Source organism: Halichoerus grypus, chromosome 13, assembly GCF_964656455.1.
Source record: "Halichoerus grypus chromosome 13, mHalGry1.hap1.1, whole genome shotgun sequence".
Classification (NCBI taxonomy): Eukaryota; Metazoa; Chordata; class Mammalia; order Carnivora; family Phocidae; genus Halichoerus; species Halichoerus grypus.
In genome coordinates this window covers 44,644,813-44,664,261 of record NC_135724.1, presented here as the reverse complement: position 1 = coordinate 44,664,261, position 19,449 = coordinate 44,644,813, and the positions used below count along the sequence as shown (strand labels likewise).

Here is a 19,449-nt window from a genome sequence, read left to right as displayed (position 1 = left end):
GAGGTTGCCAAACTACCATGGCTATAGAATCACAATGGCAATAGTAAAATATATCACATGAAACAATCAACAATGGCCATAAAGTTCTGTGTTGCCATCTAACAACGTAAAGAGCTCCTCAGAGGTTCATTGGGTCAAGTTACGGTATGGAGAACTCATCATTCCACCATTATAATCATTACTGTCTCAGAAGTATGTATGAGTCATCCCCTAGTTTACTGCTTAAACAGCTACGTACTCCTCCTTTTCAGACTTACGGACAATTTAAGTACAAAAGGAAAGGATTGGAGGGCTGAGAAAACTTTTACAGACAAAATTACACAGATGAGCCAAAAGCTCATTGTTTATTTAAATAAAAGTTAAAACAAAACATGCTCACGTCTTTTTTATTGACGTCTTTTTTTTTTAAAGATTTTATTTATTTATTTAGATGAGAATGTGTGCACAAGCAGGAGTGGGGGCGGTGAGGGAGAGGGACAGAGGGAGAAGGGGAGGGAGAAGCAGACTCCCCTCTGAGCAGGGAGTCAGACAAGGGGCCAGATCATGACCTGAGCCAAAGGCAGACGCCTAACTGACTGAGCCACCCAGGTGCCCCTTTGCTCACTTCTTAAATATATTACTGGCCTACAAAAGCAGCAACATTAGCAGGAAGAATTTAACTCTCTTCCAATTTGAAAAACTGTATTATCTAAAGTATTTTATCAGAGCTCTTTTTCTATTTGCCTTCTTTCGCTTTTCTACTTCATTTCAAATTCATTTTTCCTTCTAATTTTATCCTAAATATAAACCTTTCAAAGGTTACTCTAGGACTTTTCTTTCAACAAGGAAAAAAAACTCTTAATAGTAGGGATAAGATGGCTCAGTGGAGAATGGAACACTGCCAGACACACTTTCACACTGATTTCACATAAACCTCAACCACCAGAGGTAAGGATCCTAATTTCCAAGTTTTTAGCTAAGGAATGCAAAGATCAAGATAATCAACTGGGAACCAGACAAAACACAAGTTTGAAACTAGTTTAATTGAAGTTTTAAAACTGAGTGGCTCAGACAGTTAAACATTGGACTTTTTTTTTAAGTTTTTTTTTTTGTCAGAGAGAGAGAGCACAAGCAGGGGGAGAGGCAGAGGGAGAAACAGGCTCCCCGCTGAGCAAGGAGCCCGACGTGGGGCTCGATCCCAGAACCCTGGGATCATGACCTGAGCCAAAAGCAGACACTTAACCGACTGAGCCACCCAGGTATCCCTAACCGTCAGACTCTTGATCTTAGCTCAGGTCTTGATCTCAGGGTTGGGAGATGGAGCCCCTGGTTGGGCCCGCGCTGAGTGTGGAGGCTGCTTAAGATTCTTTCTCTCCCCCGCCCTCCCATCCCAACTCATACACACATGCACACATGCACTCTCTCCAAATAAACTAATTTAAAAAACCAGTTTAATTGAGCTTACAATTTTTAAAATATATTTTGTATATAATAAAGTATTGAATACTAGCATGTATAATTTAATAGGCAGCACGATTAGACATTTCTATAATTCATTTTCAGTAGATGAAGGTTTTGCCTTGATTCTCTTCTCCAACACTGATTAAAGATGTCTTGTCTTACAGAAGGTTAACTATAAAACTAATGCATATAATATGCATTGGAACCAAAATTTAAAATAAAGGAGGAACAAAGTAAAAACATAATAGTGGGGGAAATCCAAAGGGATACAGTAACAAAAAAATTCTAAGCTTTGCTCTAAAGAAGAAAAGTAATTCTAGCTTAAGCCCTAGATAGAAAAAGACATGCCACTTGTGCTTTATCTTTTGGGACTGTCAGCAGTTTCAATCCCAAAGAGCTCAATTACCACCCTTCTTTTATTCTCTGTCACTTCCCTCCCTCTGAGGATCCACAACATCAGTCAGGATCAAGCCTAAAACCACAGAGAATGGAGAAGGATAGCATTGCTAACACATGATGTTTTTCATCTTTTTCCTTGAAGCCTTACCCCTTAAAAAAAAAAAATTACTACTTCAACTCTGATTGTTTAAGAATAATATTATTTTCCTTATGACAATGCAATATGCTACACTGGCAAATGTCTATTATCCCTTGAGACACTAATGGAAATGAGAGCTGAATCTCAAAAGGTTACCCCAAAATAAGTTCTAAAAGTCTGTACTACAGAGGGAAGACTACAAAATGAGTCTATTATAACCATTTTCTGTAAACAAGGACATAACTCACTACTGTATGGCTTAAAAGTTATTCTTCATCTTTTACATAAATCATTTTTATGCTAAGATGTACTACAAAGTGTGATATTACATACACAAAGATCTTAATGTCTTAATTGTCTACATTTTATGAAAGTGTTTCCAGAGGACATATAACAAATGTTCATCACAACATTACTTCTTTCCATTGTGAGTTTTATACCTAACAGATACTCTATAGAAACAATGTCCTATATCTTAAACATATGTAAAATATTCCCAAGTCACCATGTTTTATATTACTGGAATTCTTTGCTCCCGTGAGATGGTTAATACTTAGCTGTATCTTAAGTTACTGGTCAAAAAAAGAATATTTTGAGACTCAACTAAAAAGATAACATTAAGTTTTAATTAATCTGTGAAAAATTTAGAGTTATATAATTTTTTTAATTCTGTATACATACATACACATATTTATTCATACATCTTCAAATGCAAACCAATACACTAAAGCTTTATAAAACGTATCATTAATCTATGAATTACTTTAAATAAAGGTTAAAATGACAGCTAACAGTTAATGAGAACTTAGTAGAGGCCAGGTACTAAGTTAAGAGCTTTCTGTCTACTATTTATTCTCCCAAATCCTATGAAACAGGTAATACTTATCATAAACTTTATAGGTAAGAAAATTTAATTTAAGGTGTACAAGCATTAAGAATCTTACCTAGAGCTGCACAGCTAGTAAATGACAACTGTAGAGCCATGTTCATAACCACTATGTGTATCTCCTCTCCAAAGTCAAATCATACCTCTCCCATGTAGTATCTCCAGGGTAACAGTTCTATGTAACATTACTTATAATATACACTATCAATAATATATACATATATATACACACACACTATAATAGTGATAATGCTTCTATACAAATAATATACTAATATAGTATATAATATGTACTAATATACTGTAAAATAAAAATCCTAAAATGCAAATTTCTTCAGCCCACCTGTATTTATATGTTATAAGAATTAGACTATGAAACCGCCTAATACCCTCCAAGCCTAATTTCCAATTCATATTTCACCACCTATTACTCCCATTTTACTACTGTTCCTTAACGTTTTAATCTCAAACGAAACCATTTTTAGCTCTCATTTGAAAGTACTACCAATATTTTATTTGCAAGGAAAAAAATCCCTCTATTCTAGCAAATGCAATTTGCTAACCCACTATCTATTAAATAGCCATTTAAAATGAATAGGATTGGGGCACCTGAGTGGTTCAGTCAGTTAAGCATCTGCCTTCGACTCAGGTCATGATCCCAGGGTCCTGGGATCGAGCCCCACATCAGGCTCCCTGCTCAGTAGAGCTCTCTCTCTCTCTCTCTCTCTCTCCGTGTCTCTCTGACAAATAAATAAATAAAATCTTTAAAAATAAATAAAAAATAAAAAATAATTTTTAAATTAAAAAAAATTTTAAATAAAACGAATATGATTTTTTACTTATCTAAAGTGTACATCTGTCCTCATCAAGAGTTCATAATAAGGCATTTAGATACAATATCAAGGATAAAAGAACCACCAAGAAAATCCCAGAAACTTAGTAAAGTCACTGTAACTAATGCAAACTTAGCTGTTTCCCAGCAGCCAATGAAAAAAACAGAAGCATGATAGATTGCAGCTAATAAAAAGGACAGTTCATTAAGAGATACAAACTTTTTCATTACATGAAATTTTTAGATAAATTTTCATTTAAGTATTAAAAAGTATTAAAACATACTAGTACCAGTAACTTTTGTTGTCGTTTCTTCAGTAACACAAACTAACCTTATACATAGTTTCTTATATTAACCATTGCTTTTTTTTTCTTAAGATCTTATTTATTTATTTGACAGAGAGAGAGACAGCAAGAGAGGGAACACAAGCAGGGGAGCGGGAGAGGGAGAAGCAGGCTTCCCGCCGAGCAGGGAGCCTGATGCGGGGCTCGATCCCAGGACCCTGGGATCATGACCTGAGCCGAAGGCAGACGCTTAACGACTGAGCCACCCAGGCACCCCATATTAACCACTTCTTAAAGCTGTGATTTTCGACCTTGTTTGATTCTGTCCCCAGGAGACATTTTAGCCAATTCTAGAGACATTTTTGGTGGTCACAACTGATATGAGTGGTGGTGCTACTGCCACCTAGTGGGTACCAGACAGATATACTGCTAAATATCTCACAAGGCACAGGACAGGCCCCCCACAACAAATTATGCAGCTCAAAATGTCAACAGTGTTGCGTCAAGAAATCCTGGATTCTCAAGAGCATAATCTTAAATCATAGGGATCTCTACAAACTAGTCTTGGAATTAGATTATGTATTTAGCTTTCTGGTGACTGAAAATTTTTAGAAAAGGGATGTATTTAATAAATCCCGAAAAATAAAAGATTGAGCAATTTCTTACAGTTAGACATCTTACATAGTTTCAACTATACTGTACAGGAAAACAGTCACTGCTAAATATGTATAGTAATCAACTGAAAGGAACTCCAAAAGCCCAAGTAGAAAGCCATGGAGATGGGCTACATTAGAACACACAGCTTTGTGTCACTAAGCAGGAAAGCTGGGAACTTAAAACCATCTGGCACTGAAGAGATTATCCTCCCCAGAATAATTCTGAGGGAATGGACTGTGTATAAGAATGACTTAGAATATTTGTTAAAATTTAATTTGTAAAATTTACCCCTAGAGATTCTGGTTTAGCAGGTACAGGATGGGGCACACAAATCTTTTTTTAACAACTACCCCAGATGATTCTGATCCCCGTAGTCTCAGGACCACACACTGAAATAGAATTCTAAGAGAAAGAATAACCAATCATCCACTTTTATCTTAAAAGAAGCTAGATTATGGTTCATATAAAATGTTTAAATTGGAATAGAACCATATCCCATAGGATACTTAAGATGTTAGCTATAAAATGAATCCAAAGGGGTTTGTTATAAATATATCAAAACTCATCAAATGATACATTTAAGATCTACCCATTTCATTGTATGTAAATGTTACCTAAAGAAAAAAATATTTAAAAAAATAAAATTTTAAAATGTTAAGCCCTAATGATATAGACTAAGGTGCTAATGGGTAAAGTATACTGATATCTGCAAATTACTCTGAAATGCATTTTGAAAAACATGATGCATTGATGGATTAGTAGATGAACAGATTTTTTATTTAAAGATTTTATTTACTTATTTGAGAGAGAGAGAGAGAGCACAAGCAGTGAGAGTGGCAGGCAGAGGGAGAAGGAGAAGCAGGCTCCCCGCTGAGCAAGGAGCCCGATGGGGGGGCTACTCAATCCCAGGACCCTAGCATCATGACCTGAGGGAAGATGCCAACCAGGCACCCACAGACAGACATATAATAAACAAATTTAGTAAAATATTAACTGTGGAATGAAGGTGGGAGCTATACAGGTACCATCCTTCAAGTATCCTGTATGTCTGAATTTTCCATAATCAAGTATTGGGAGAAAATTTAAAAATTAATCCTAGAAGAATATATAAAGAATTCTCAAAACTCAACAGTAAAAAACCAAACAATCCAACTAGAAAATGGGCAAAAGACACAAAGAGACATTTCACTCAAGAGGATATACAGATGGCAAGTAAGTACATGAAAAGATGTTCAGCACCAGCAGCCATTAGGGAAATGCAAAGTAAGACCACAGTGATTTATCACTATACATTTTTAGAACAGCTAAGATTAAACTAAATATACTGACAATACCAAATGTTGACAAGGATTTGGAGAAAGCAGATCTCTCATACATTGCTGGTGAGAACGTAAAATGGTACAGATACTTGAGTAATCTCTTTGGCAGTTTCTAAAAAAAACTAAATGTACACTTATCATATGACCCCGCAACTGCATTCCTGGTATTTATCCCCCAAAAAATGAAAATTAAAAAAAAAAAAGTGGGATGGCTGGGTGGTTCATTTGGTTAAGCACCCAACTCTTGATTTCAGCTCAGGTCCTGATCTCAGGACCATGGCACTGAGCCTGTGTCAGGCTCGCCGCTCAGCACAGACTCTGCTTCTCTCTCCCTCCCCCCCCGCCCCTCCCCCTACTCGCATTCTCTCTCTCTCTCTAAAATAAATAAATAAATCTTCCAAAAAAATAATCTTAAAAAAAAAAAAAGAACAAAGGGGTGCCTGGCTGGTTCAGTCAGTGGAGCATGCAACTCTTGATCTCAGCGTTATGACTTCAAGCCCCACACTGGGTAGAGTTTACTTAAAACAAAAAACGAAACAAAAAAGGGAAAACTTTTGTCCAAATAAAAACACAAAACTGTACACAATGTTCATAGCACCTTTACTTGAAAAAGCCAAAAACTGGAAACTAAAATGTCCCCCAACTGGTGAATGGTTAAACAACTCTACAATACAAACGAATGAACAACTGATACATGCAACAACCTGGAACAAATATTAATTATGTGGAGTAAAACAAGTCAATCTCAAAAGGTCTCATACTGCACGATTCTATTTATATAACATTCTGAAAATGACAATTATAAAAATGAAAGAGTAACAGGAGCTAAGGGATTAGAGATGACTGGGGGGAAGACACATAGCATCTCTCTGTATTACCTTTGTAACTTCCTGTAAACCTGTAATTATTTCAAAATTAAACGTTTTTTAAAATGTATAATGGGGCACCTGGGTGGATCAGTCGGTTAAGCATGTGGCTCTTGATTTTGGCTTAGGTCATGATCTCAGGGTGATGGGATCAAGCCCTGTATCTGGCTCCATGCTCAGCAGGAAGTCTGCTTGAGAATTCTCCCTCTCCCTTTGCCCCTCCCCCTCTTCCCTCTGCCCCTCCTCCCATACGCACGCGCGCTCTCTCTAATTAATAAATCTTTTAAAAAAAAGTATCATAATGAAACTAAGTTTATAATCTATTGAAGAAAATCATCTGAATTTTGGTCCCCTAAACCCAAAAGGTTTTGGTAAAACTGATGATCATCTGTTTTATCTGACAGTAACTGACAGTTCTTTCTTTGGTTCATTCCTGGAATAACAGCTGATGGATGACAAAGCATAGAGAAGAATGCTAGTTTTCTAATTTGTTATGGCATGAAGAAATCTAGCTAATCTATCAGTCAACAAATAGGATACAGTAGTGAACAAGACGCAGTCCCTGACTTCATAGAACTTAGAGTCTAGGGAAAAATAATTAAAGGCATATTACAAATAATTATGTAATTACAAGTACTCAAACTTCTGCTACAAAGAGCCTAAGTACAGCCTACTTACTATACCTAAGTGGACTGTAGCTTGTCTGCAGAGTAACTTAAAGCTTGTAGAGTAAGATTATAAGTGACTTTTATGCTTTATTCCTTTCTGTATTTTCCAGATATTTCATATTAAGTATTAGTTATTTTTATAACCAGAAAAATGTCATCATTGGGGAAGAAATTACAACCTTGAAAAACTCATCCAGGACAGCAACGATCAAATTATAAACAAAATATCTAACCTGAACTATAATGACTGTATAAACCTAAAACTGCAACTAACACAAACCTGCAATATTAGCCATATTACATAGATTTACCAATTTTAACAGTGAAGAGAGATGAGTGTACATACAATTCTCACACATTCAAATCCACTAGTCAAGCATGACATTTCCATGGAATGTAATATTTGAAATAATTTCTTCATTTGTAAATTTTCTATGTTGTACTTGAAAGGAGAAAAATAGTACTGTAGTGTTTTTTCATATTGAAGATTTATTATATTTATTAAATTGGGGATTCCTACAGCTCCTGAACCTGGGTGGGGGCTTCGGGTCATGCCCAGGACTACATACTATAGACTAAGATTAATAACTTGGAAATCAATCAAATCTACATAATGGAGCGCCAATGTAAACTCCGACCACTGAGGCTCAGGTGAACTCCCCTGGTTGGCAACATTCTGTGCATACTGTCACACACTGGGGCCAGGAGAGCATCCTGACTCCCATGGAGAGAGAAACTCCACTTGTGGTATCTCTTCTGGACTTTTCTCTGCACTTTTTCCCTTGGCTGATGTATCCTTTCACTGTAATAAATCGTAACTGTGAGTGTAACAGTTTTCAGTAAGCTCTTTGAGTCTTTTCAATAAATTACTGACCCTGAGGGTGCTTTGGGGAACCTTAGAACTTGTAATTGGTGTCAGAAGTGAGGCCAATCTTAGGAACCATTCCCTATAACTTTGCAGTTGGCTAAATTCTCGGAGCTAGCATTTTTTTCTACAGCTTGGCCACTTGTCATCTTCCTTTCTAAGTACGGATCAGCTTCCAACATTTTATCCTTTGTACTTTCAATGTCATGAAATATCTCCAAGAATTTCAATATGAAGTATTTTGCCAGTCTTACTTTCTCTGGGACATCTCCGTTCTTTTCATCACAACCAGTTTTCCTATGTTATGTCAGTGAGTTCACCTTCACTAAGTACCTGCTGTGCACATCTAGTCTCTCAAATGGCAGCAGTGTCAACATTCCCCCAGTCAGCAATTTCTTCTCTAACTCTATTTACAAAGGATCTGGATTTCATTTCCAGCAGTATTACTTCGCATTTTCCTGCTACGCTTTTATCTTTTGTAAAATATCACAAAGGTTTATAACTGGGAGCCAAGGAAGCAACACAATTTACATATTCTGCTGTGCGTGCATAAAATGATAGCTACACAGTGACCAATCACTGACAGCATCTAAAAGTGACATGAATAGTCACTGATCATTACAGTCATCTCTTATTTATGCAGTCACTCATAAACTGAAGAGATAGAAGCTAAGTTTGTACTTCATGTAAGGACTCACAGTTCAGATACCATAACTAAAATGTGAACCATGTTGTTGGGGAAAAGGTGTCATTTAACTGAATTGTGGTAACTGAAATTCATGCATACCAAAACTGTACAAACAAGGCCTGCCCATATTTCTAAGGGATGTGTTTTCTCACCCTTGGGATGAAGATAATAATAGTACTACTACCTGAAAGATGTTGTGAGGATTAAACTAAAGAAGACACGTAAAGTACTTTATCACAGTACCGGGCACTCACTGAATATTAGTTCATATTTTTTATATGCACCCTCCCCAAAATACTTGTATTACCACTTATGCTATACTTGTAATACGCTTGTGTTAACCAAAAGCAAATCAGTTCCTTTACTGTAAGACTTTTCAGATGTTTTAATATACCAGTAAACATGCTGAGTCCTCCAAAGTATTTTATCAATAATTATTACAGAAGTCTATCTGGACCATAATTTAACAAATGTTGAATGAAAGACCTGACATAATTAATAAATAACTACAAAAGTAACATTACCATTTCAGAATCCTACTACAAGAATAAGCCATTTTAAAAAATTAAATTCCTATTCTCCTAAAACTCACAAAATGTTTTCACATACACTAAATAAAGGACAAACAGCCTTAATCCAAAAAGAACTCCTTCAAATTAATAATAAACAGACAAACCACAGAAAATAGAACACCAACAGGCAATTCACAGAAAAAAATGCAAATGGCAAATGCTACGGTCTGAATATCTGTGTCTCTCAGACATTTTAAGTATTTATATATTTTACCTACCAATTTCATTTCTAAAATTTATTCTACAAGATTCTTGTGTAAGTACTCCAATATATACACAAAAATGTTTGTCCCAGAAGTAGTTATAATAATAAAAGACTAGAAGCATTATCAAAAGGGGATATGGTTTTGTTAAATAAATTATGCTAGACCTATATAATGAATGCTATTTTTAAAACGAGGTAGATCTGTAAATACTGAAAACAAAGAGTCACAAGGAAATATACTACTACAATATACATGCACAAGTAAGTCCTAGGCTTTTCTCAAGCACATCTGCTTGGTACAGCTCTTACCAGAAAATAATCCCCTGTATAAGATGATAAATACAACACTCCTGGCTACGATAATATATACTCTTCGCCCTTCATATTTCTTTGCCCTCCATATTTACATAATAAAGGTACATAAAGGTACTGAAAGAAAAATTTTCCATTATTCTAACATCAAGCCTCCAGATCAGACCATTATCATTTGCAACTTACTACCTAAATGAATCAGGACTTTCTTAATACTATTCAAACAAAACTAAAACCAAAAATAAAGTTGATGGGCTTAAAAGAGACAACAACTGATAAACTTATCTCAAACTTTGTTATTTTAAAAAAGTTTTTTATTCTGACCAACTAATTTCATACAAATTATGCAAACAATTACTGAGTCGGGATTTTAATATGCATTGTTTCCCTTAACCTTACTTATTAAGGAATTTAGTCAAAGGTCTCACATATATACATATATATCTACAGAGCCAAGATCTGGATCCAAGTCTGAAGAATTATACACATGGAACTTGTGAAATACATGTTTTAACACAAATATAGTAATTTGTGAAAACTCCTTATATTTGAGTATGTAATTAGTAAAATGATGTTAAATGAGAAAAGCTATAATCATTAATGCCTAGGAATAAAAAATACGCTGATTCTATCAAATGTGACTGTTGGTCATTTTCAGAAAGCCTTGCTATTCTAATTTGACTTTTAATACTCTAATGAAAAACCTGTTGCTTTATTAAAGAAATATATTTAAGGTACTGTCTTTCCAGGTTATTATATGACATTTGGGTTTAATTCCTATTCACTGAAGAAACAGATTTTGTATGCCTCCCATCATTGTTCCAGGCACTAGAACAAAACAGTGTGAACAATAAAGATAAACTTCCTCCTTTTTTCTGTAATTCAAATGAATTCAAGTATTTGAATTCTAGTGAAGTTTATGCTGTATATAGGAGTAAGCAGATCCAATTATGGATGTAAGAAAATGGTGATTAATTTTTAATAGGTCTTAAAGTTCAAAGTAATAATCCCTAAACTTTTATCTGAATAATAGTGAAAATAACACAGGAAAGTTTATGTTGGATTGACCATTTATAACAGTTGGCCAACAGTGTAAGAAACAAAACAAAAACTTCCTAAACCTTTCATTTTATTTTATCTGGAAGCAGTAGACTCTCTAAAAGAACACAGAGAAAAATACTGTGCTACAATAATAAATCTGGTTGCTAAATTAAAAAATATTTCAGTCTTCTCAAGTCATAGATACATATAAAACTATAAATCAACTAGAAGTGGGCACCAATTATAATGCCGCCGTCATATATGCATTTTTTTTTAAGTTCAAAAAAAAGTAACTGCTGAAATTTTTTTTTAAATAACCATGAACACAGTAATATATAATTAACAAATTTAATTAACAACTTTTTGTGCAGCTTTTTGAAAAGATATATTTTGTGTGGTAGGTCTGCAAGTTTTTGTTATAATAGTCTTTGCACTGATTTGGTTTAATTTTTCAGTAAAATTCAAAAGCTAAAAACCAACTTTTAAAGAACTAATGAAGCTCAAAAGATTCTACAATTTCATTCCTATAAATAATACTTTTATTGTAATACTAGTATACAATGTGCCTTATTATATTGGAGCTAACAGTATAAATTAACAGACTATTTCTCTTTGCTTTATGAAACAATCAAAATTGTAAATGTATATCCTTGGATTAATTCAATGAGATTCCTAAATTACAATAACAAGATTTTTAGACAAGTTACTTTTCCCCCCTTAATTTCATCTTCAAAGCTGAGAGAGAAAAAAAGGGAACAGAGGGTAAAAAGAAAGCCACTTCAAAGCTACCAGAACAAATACAATGTTTTGTTTAAAAAACTACTACATCATCAGTTAAAGCTCCCAAATATGTCACTTAAATAGTTAATAACTATTAATATAATAATTAAATAATTGCCTTTTAATTGTTCTTTTTTAAAACAAAATTAGAATTCTCTGGATTACTCTTTTTCTTTTTTTTTTTAAGATTTTTTATTTATTTATTCATGAGAGACAGAGAGAGAGAGAGAGAGAGGCAGAGGGAGAAGCAGGCTCCCAAGGAGCAGGGAGCCCGATGCGGGACTCGATCCCAGGACCCTGGGATCATGACCTGAGCCGAAGGCAGATGCTTAACCATCTGAGCCACCCAGGCGCCCTGGATTACTCTTTTTCTATTTTTCCTGTCACTTGACAGAAGTTTAGTGTAAGAAATCCCACAAATGTTTCTTTTTCTTGACTAATTAACCCCATTATTAAAATATCGTAAGTAGCTTTAACAGTTTTTCTAGTATCTCTTGATAACAGAGGTATGTATGTAGAAATATAGGGATAGCCAAAAGATTTCAGTATTTTGATTTTAACTCAAAGAACAGCTAAGAATATCTCAACAAACATTAAGAAAACTTTTTGAAAGTCAAAAATGTTTCTGTTCATAGAATTTGAGTGTTTCCTAAGTGTTTCTCAAAAAAGGGCTATTTAAAACGTGGTCTCCTCTGATTTACTTCCACTTATTTATCAAAACAAGATTTTATTTACTTATTTTATTTTATTTTGGGGGGGAGGGACAGAGAGAGAGAGACAGAGAGGATCTCAAGCAGACTCCCCACTGAGCATAGAGCCCAAGAACAGAAAACTTTTAATGTAAAACATGCAGCTTATTTTTAAAGCTATCTAAGAAAATATTTTTTTAAAGATTTATTTATTTGAGAGAGAGAAAGCACACATAGAGGGAAGAGGTAGAGAGAAACACGAGCAGACTCTGTGCTGTGTGCAGAGCCCAATGGTTGGGGGGGGAAATTGCCTTGATCTCACAATGCTAAGATCAGACCTGAGCTAAAACCAAGAGTCAGAGGCTAAAAAACTCAACCGACTGGGCCACCCAGGTGCCCCTAAGAGAATGTTTTATATGAAATGAATATTAAAACTTTTCATCCAATAGATACCATATAATTAAAATAGCTTTACAAGAAACTCATAGGATTAAAACAGTAGATATTGCTACAACCTCATATAACTTTCTCTCTTTTTTTGGCAACTATATTTTCTTTGGTGTTCTTTGTATCTGAAATATCAAAATTTAACTGCAAAGTTTATCTGTCCTGAAGAGATTTTTTATTTTTTTTAACATTTTTTAATTTATTTATTTGACAGAGAGACCGCGACAGCAGGAGCACAAGCAGGGGGAGTGGGAGAGGGAGAAGCAGGCTTCCCGCTGAGCAGGGAGCCCAATGCGGGGCTCGATCCCAGGACCCTGGGATCATGACCCGAGCCGAAGGCAGACGCTCAACGACTGAGCCACCCAGGCACCCCTGAAGAGATTTTTTAAATTTTGAAAATCTCCTCAGGATTTCCATCCTATTCTTTTTTGAAAAGTAATTTTTATTTCTTTAAATCAGATCCCTACATAGAAAAGAGATTATAAAGAAAATGACTATTAAGAAATTCACAGATTACACAAAGCAAAAAGCACTATAACTACTATAGTAAAAAGAAAAACTGTACATTAGTAATACAAAATGTGACATTTTAAAAAGTAGATGGTTCCTAAGTTTAGAACAAAAAAGTCCTATAAACACCTCAGTTCCTTTCTCCAAAAAGTTACTATTTTCTACATATACATTGCTGCGTGCATTATTTTTTGGTTCTTCAAATCTTATGATGTCATATCAACCCATTCTACAGCAACATCCATTCTTGTGCACACCCTACTCTTTTCTTCATGATAGTTTCTAAGTAGTGTGCCCTCATTACTGTAGTTGCTTTGAGAATCATTACCAATTTTCTTGCTCTCTCTCCTTTTAACCAAACTGTATAGAGAAACATCTGGACTCCCTTCTGACCTGGCACTGACTGGATCTTGCTGTTATTTTGAACCTTTAAAAAAAAATCCATCATGGGCACTAAACAACTTTGAGGAAAAAAATGGAGCAAATACCAGTTTTGTGAATCTACATTGACAATTTACTCTACTGTCTCTTTGTTTTCTGTGTATCTCATCAAAATTACAAAAAATTCTGTATTATTATTTCAGTATTAGAATATATTATTTCATCATAAATAATTATCAACAAATTAACCTTAACTTCTTTTACCTGGATGCACTTTAGTGATTTGTTTTTCAAAATCAAAATCTAGAAAATTTTATTGCATTAACCTCACATTTTGTAATTGAAATAGCTTTAGGCTGGCAATATGCCAACTGTTTTAAAGGGCAATTAGCAGAAAAGAGCGCCACTTACTGGTTTTTAGTTATTATTCACAAGCATACTTAAAAAAGAAACATGATGATAATTTCATTCTCTGAGATTGGTAATAAACTTTAATAGACTTCACCCCATTCTAGGAATAGAAGAATATAGCAGCATCTCCACTAAACACTCTAATAAACAAATTATGTTAAAATTACCTCTTAATGCTGAAATACAACATCAGAGAACATTCAGAAAAATCAAGGGAAATTCATATAAATTAATATATCCTTAAGAAGTAACAAAGACCACAGAGTAAAGGGGTTGTACTTGCAAAGATAAAATTATTTTCTCAACTTTCTAGCTCTAAATCAAATGTTTGGTTATTCATTTATTAGCTTGAAAAAAAATTTTTCTTAAATAAAAATCCAAGAATCTCAAATAAACTGTCCAAAAGACATAAAGATAAATAAGCTTTAAAAGCTTAATTAAGCAAACTTCTAAATGTAAAAAAAAAAAAAAAATTATTTTAAGCTAGTTTCAAACTCAATGTTCCTTTTCTATGGCTATGATTATGACTCACTTCAAACTTTTATTTTCATGAATCAGCTACCAACTTGAAAAAAAAGTTTCATTTACTAGTCAAGAATGACATCAGGGGCTGTAGCGCCTGGATGGCTCAGTTGGTTAAACATCTGCCTTTGGCTCAAGTCAGGATCCCAGGGCCGGAGTCCGGCTCCCTGCTGAGGTGGAAGTCTGCTTGCTCCCCCCTTCACCGTGCTCTCTCTCTCAAATAAATAAATATTAAAAAAAAAAAAATGAATGACATCAGGGGCACCAGGGTGGCTCAGTCAGTTAAGCGTTTGACTTCAGCTGCGTCCATGATCTCAGGGTCCTGGGATCAAGCCCTGCCTGGAGCCCCACCTGCAGCCCCGTGTGTGGGGCTCTCTGCCCAGCAGGGAGTCGGCTTGTCCCTCTGCCCCTCTCCCTGCTCATGCTTTCTCTGTCTCTCTCAAATAAAATCTTTAATTAAAAAAAAAAAAAACTTTAAAAAAAAGAATGACATCAAGCTTATTTACCTTGGTTTGGCTGCATGTTCATATTTGGTCTGGGGCCATAGCTTCCTATTGGTTGCCCTTGACTCATCGTCATCTGGCTCTGTACGGGCATGCTCTGTGATGATGGTGCCGAATGGTTGTAACCTCCCATGGCTCCATGGCTACTTGAAGGCATGTTCATGGAACTGTTTGTCATATTGAGTTGATTGGGTCCAGGTCCCTGAATAGGCATATGGTTAGGCCCTTTGAAGAAAAGTGGTCAGAACCAAATATGAAAGTTAAACAGATGATCTATTAAAAAGTACTTAAGCTTTTTATTTTTTTTTTGCATACCATAATAATAATAATAATACCAAACAATAACTTGAGTATTTAATCACTAGCAAACAAAGTAAATGCTTTACATGAATGACAGCAAATACTGTGAGGCAGATGCTATTCCCATTTTATAGATTAAGGAACTGATGCTTTTAGAAGCCAGCAACATTCTGAAAAAGAAAAGCAATGATGAAGAACTAGCTTTATAAGAGAGCAAAACATATAAAGCTGGAGTAATTAAAAGTGTGTAGTATTAGCACACAAATGAATGAACAGATCAAGGGGCCCACAGTAGAGTCTAAAAACACACTCAAATTTCTAATTTTGTAATAGTGCCAAAATTAAATATCAGTAGGCAAAAGAAAGACAATTCAATAAATAGTGTGACCACTGAGTAGCCATCTGGAAAACGGCCTACCACATTCCTTCTACCAAAAATAGTTCCAGATAAATAAAAAAATTAAACATTACAAAAGAAAAAAGAAAAAGGGAAAAAATCTTAAAGGAGAATTTCAAAAAGGAGAACTTTTAAAATAATCTTGAAGCAGAAAGACCTTCTTATATGCCAGAAAACCTAGAGCCATAAAAGACTGATAAACTACACTACATGAAAATAAAAAATTTAAATATGACCAAACCAGACCAAACTAAACAAAATAATAAAAAGAAAAACTGGGAAAAAATTATTAACAAGACCTATTACAGAATGAACTAATTACTTAACATATAAAGTAAGTAAAAGACCACCAGCAATAAAAGAAATGGCAAGGGACATGAATAATCAGTTCACACAAAAACTACCAAAGGGACATAAACATGAGACAACTGCTTGCTTCACTTACGATGAAAAGGCCAATTAAAACTATGAGACCCTTTTTTCATCTTTCAGATTCCAAAGACCCAAAGTTTTGATCTATGAAGTAATTTCACACATTGTTAAGGTATATAAATATATAAATAAGCACTATTTTTATATAGAGCAATTTTGCAATAACTACCATATTTTAAAATGCATATACCTTTAACCCAACAACCGCAGTTCTATAAATATACAGGTCTTTGTGTGTACAAGTGCATGAATGCAAAACTGTGTATGTGTGTTTATTTATTTACTAATTTACTTTTATCTCACAGGCATATTCACAGAAGCATAACTTTTAATACCAGAAGACTAGAAATAACCTGTATTTCCATCATAATGAACTGTCAAACAAATCAGGGGCACCCACGAAAAAGAATGAAATAGTCACCAAAGCATGAGGCAGCTCTTTATGTACTGAGTGGTCTCCAAAATATATATATACTCATGGTCTCTAAGATCTATCTTTAAGACAGAAAAAATATTATATATAATACTACATAATGTATACTACAACTTGTGTTTTTTTTTACAGAATAAGACAAAAGAAAAAAGAGTGTTATGCATATGTTCTGGATACAGAGAATATCTCTTGAAGGATAACTAGAACCAATGACTCTCTGGAACAAAGTCTGGAGGCAGGGGCCGTATACCCTTTGGTACCTTTTGACTTTGGTACCACAGATTTATTATTATCGAATTTTTTAAAAATCAGTTAAATGTTTTTAAAAAGGAACGTGAAACTGTGGTTACTTGACCAAGATCAAGGAACATGTAAGTAGCTCTACAACTTAGATTAGAAAATATTAAAAAACGGGGCGCCTGGGTGGCTCAGTCGTTAAGCATCTGCCTTCAGCTCAGGTCATGATCCCAGGATCCTGGGATCGAGCCCAGCACTGGGCTCCCTGCTCAGCGGGAAGCCTGCTTCTCTCTCTCCCACTCCCCCTGCTTGTGTTCCCTCTCTCGCTGTCTCTGTCAAATAAATAAAATTTAAAAAAAAAAAAAAGAAAATATTAAAGAACAAAACTAAAATAGGAAATTAAAAGCCTAGATACCAATTCGTGTGCATAAAAAAGTTGGCTAAGCTCTATTAAGGAGCTTATTACATAAAGGAAACAAAGTACCTGGACTTCAATTTCTTCTACACCTAACTAGAACTCTTTCTAAGAGAGTTGTTTTGGAAGCTCTACAATGTTCTGGACAACGTAGGTCATAACTAGTTAAAAATCTCTGGTTTATAAAAAATATAATTACTCCAAATGGCCATATACAAAAACCCAAATGTCAAGTTAACAGTAATTACATTGCTGCTCAAGTGCTTCTTTGGCCTTAGGCTCAAGTGCTACATGGAGAAGTTAAGTCAAAATTCTAATTAACATTAACAGTACCACCATAAAAAGTCACAAAACTCCTAACTTGCTAACATGCATTAGCACTACCCTTCCAGTTCAGTAACAACAGGTCCTGATGAGCTAAATGTGAATTCAGCAAGAAACATCCTCCTGACTACAACTTAACAAGTAGTTACGTCTTTACTCCCACCCCCACACAGGGTGTGGGTTGTGGGGACCATGGATTGTGGCAAGTCTCAGCAAGAAACAAGATGGCCACCAAAACAGCACCAACCTCCTACAGGATCAATCAATCATACATCAGTCTTCTATAAACCAGGCTACCTGGCTTCTTTTGCTCTGTGCTCTCCTTCACCTCATTTCCTACACCCATTGTCTCTGGACACCAATGTTACCAACCAACACAATCAGGTAAGACAACACTATCCTAAGGATGCTAATTACTAATTTTAAAAATGAACTGTTTTGTTATTTTAATTTACCTTCATTATTCCTATTTGTATAATACTTCCTTTTAGTTAATGAAAATAGCCGTTGTCTTTAGAAAGTAAAAATATTCTCATACTAAATGTAGAAAACAACCCACCAAAAATTATGGGTATGGGTTGTAGCTATTGTTACAAAAACAAAACAGTTTAAAGATACTTCTCAGATTAAAAGTTCAAACCAGCAAAAGGTAACTAATTATGCATCCAATGACATAGAAGATATTCTAAGTGGCTCTAAACTTAAAATGGGTAAGTAGTAAAGGGAGTATCTCATTATATAAAACATCTGACGTTATTTTTCTTCTTTTAAATCTGCTTTAATATCAATTTCCATATTTATATTATGCTATAAGCATATGTATTCATAAAAATCTATACTCAGCTTCAATATTATCAATGAGGAAATACTAAATATATTAGCACTTTACAGATTTTCTTTCTTTTCCCCATGTGTTTTTTCCAGCAATACTGTTTCTGGGACCAGTAAATTTTTAAGTAAATACAAAACCCAAGGAAATGTTATAGTACCTTTATAACCTATAAAGAGATTTTAATTCTTAAGTCATGGCGCAATGCCTTTTTTTTCCAAAAAGCTTCTAAAGCCAGCTGTATTGCATAGTTTCAGACAGACTAAATTTAGCCAGTTCTGTTCATCAGAGGAATGCTGTGTGTCAGCTACATCAAAGCCCAAGGGCAGCCTGATAAACACTGAATACAGGTCACGTAGCTCTGTAGCTAACAAACTCTAAGAGAGCTTGTACTCGGGGGCATTCAAAGCAGTTTTGTCATCAACAATCTAGTATCCCTTGAGCCCCCATGTCGTTTCAGTTGCTAAGCAACTCTGGTGTTAATGTCTTAGAGGAGAAAAACTTACCAGGCATCTGGCCGTTCATCTGGTTCTGCATGTGTGGTGCAGGAGGACCCCCACCTACCATTCCATCTGAAGGCATGTTGTGAGAGCGTGGAGGTGGGGGAGGGCCGCTCTGATTCATCCCTCCAGGACCCATAGGCATATTCTGTGTGGGTGGCTGAAA

General features: G+C 35.0%; 1 protein-coding gene across 5 annotated transcripts in view; it reads right to left on the bottom strand.

The window, feature by feature from the left end:
• SS18 (SS18 subunit of BAF chromatin remodeling complex) overlaps window positions 1-19,449 on the bottom strand; it is a 90,203-nt gene that overhangs the window by 33,632 nt on the left and 37,122 nt on the right. For all 5 annotated transcript variants that reach the window (XM_036098167.2, XM_036098163.2, XM_036098169.2 and 2 more), the window contains exons 4-5: window positions 19,290-19,443; window positions 15,420-15,641 (exon numbers count right to left, since the gene is read on the bottom strand). In XM_036098167.2, the coding sequence (XP_035954060.1) occupies window positions 15,420-15,641; window positions 19,290-19,443 (376 nt within the window). The remainder of the gene's footprint in view (window positions 1-15,419; window positions 15,642-19,289; window positions 19,444-19,449) is intronic.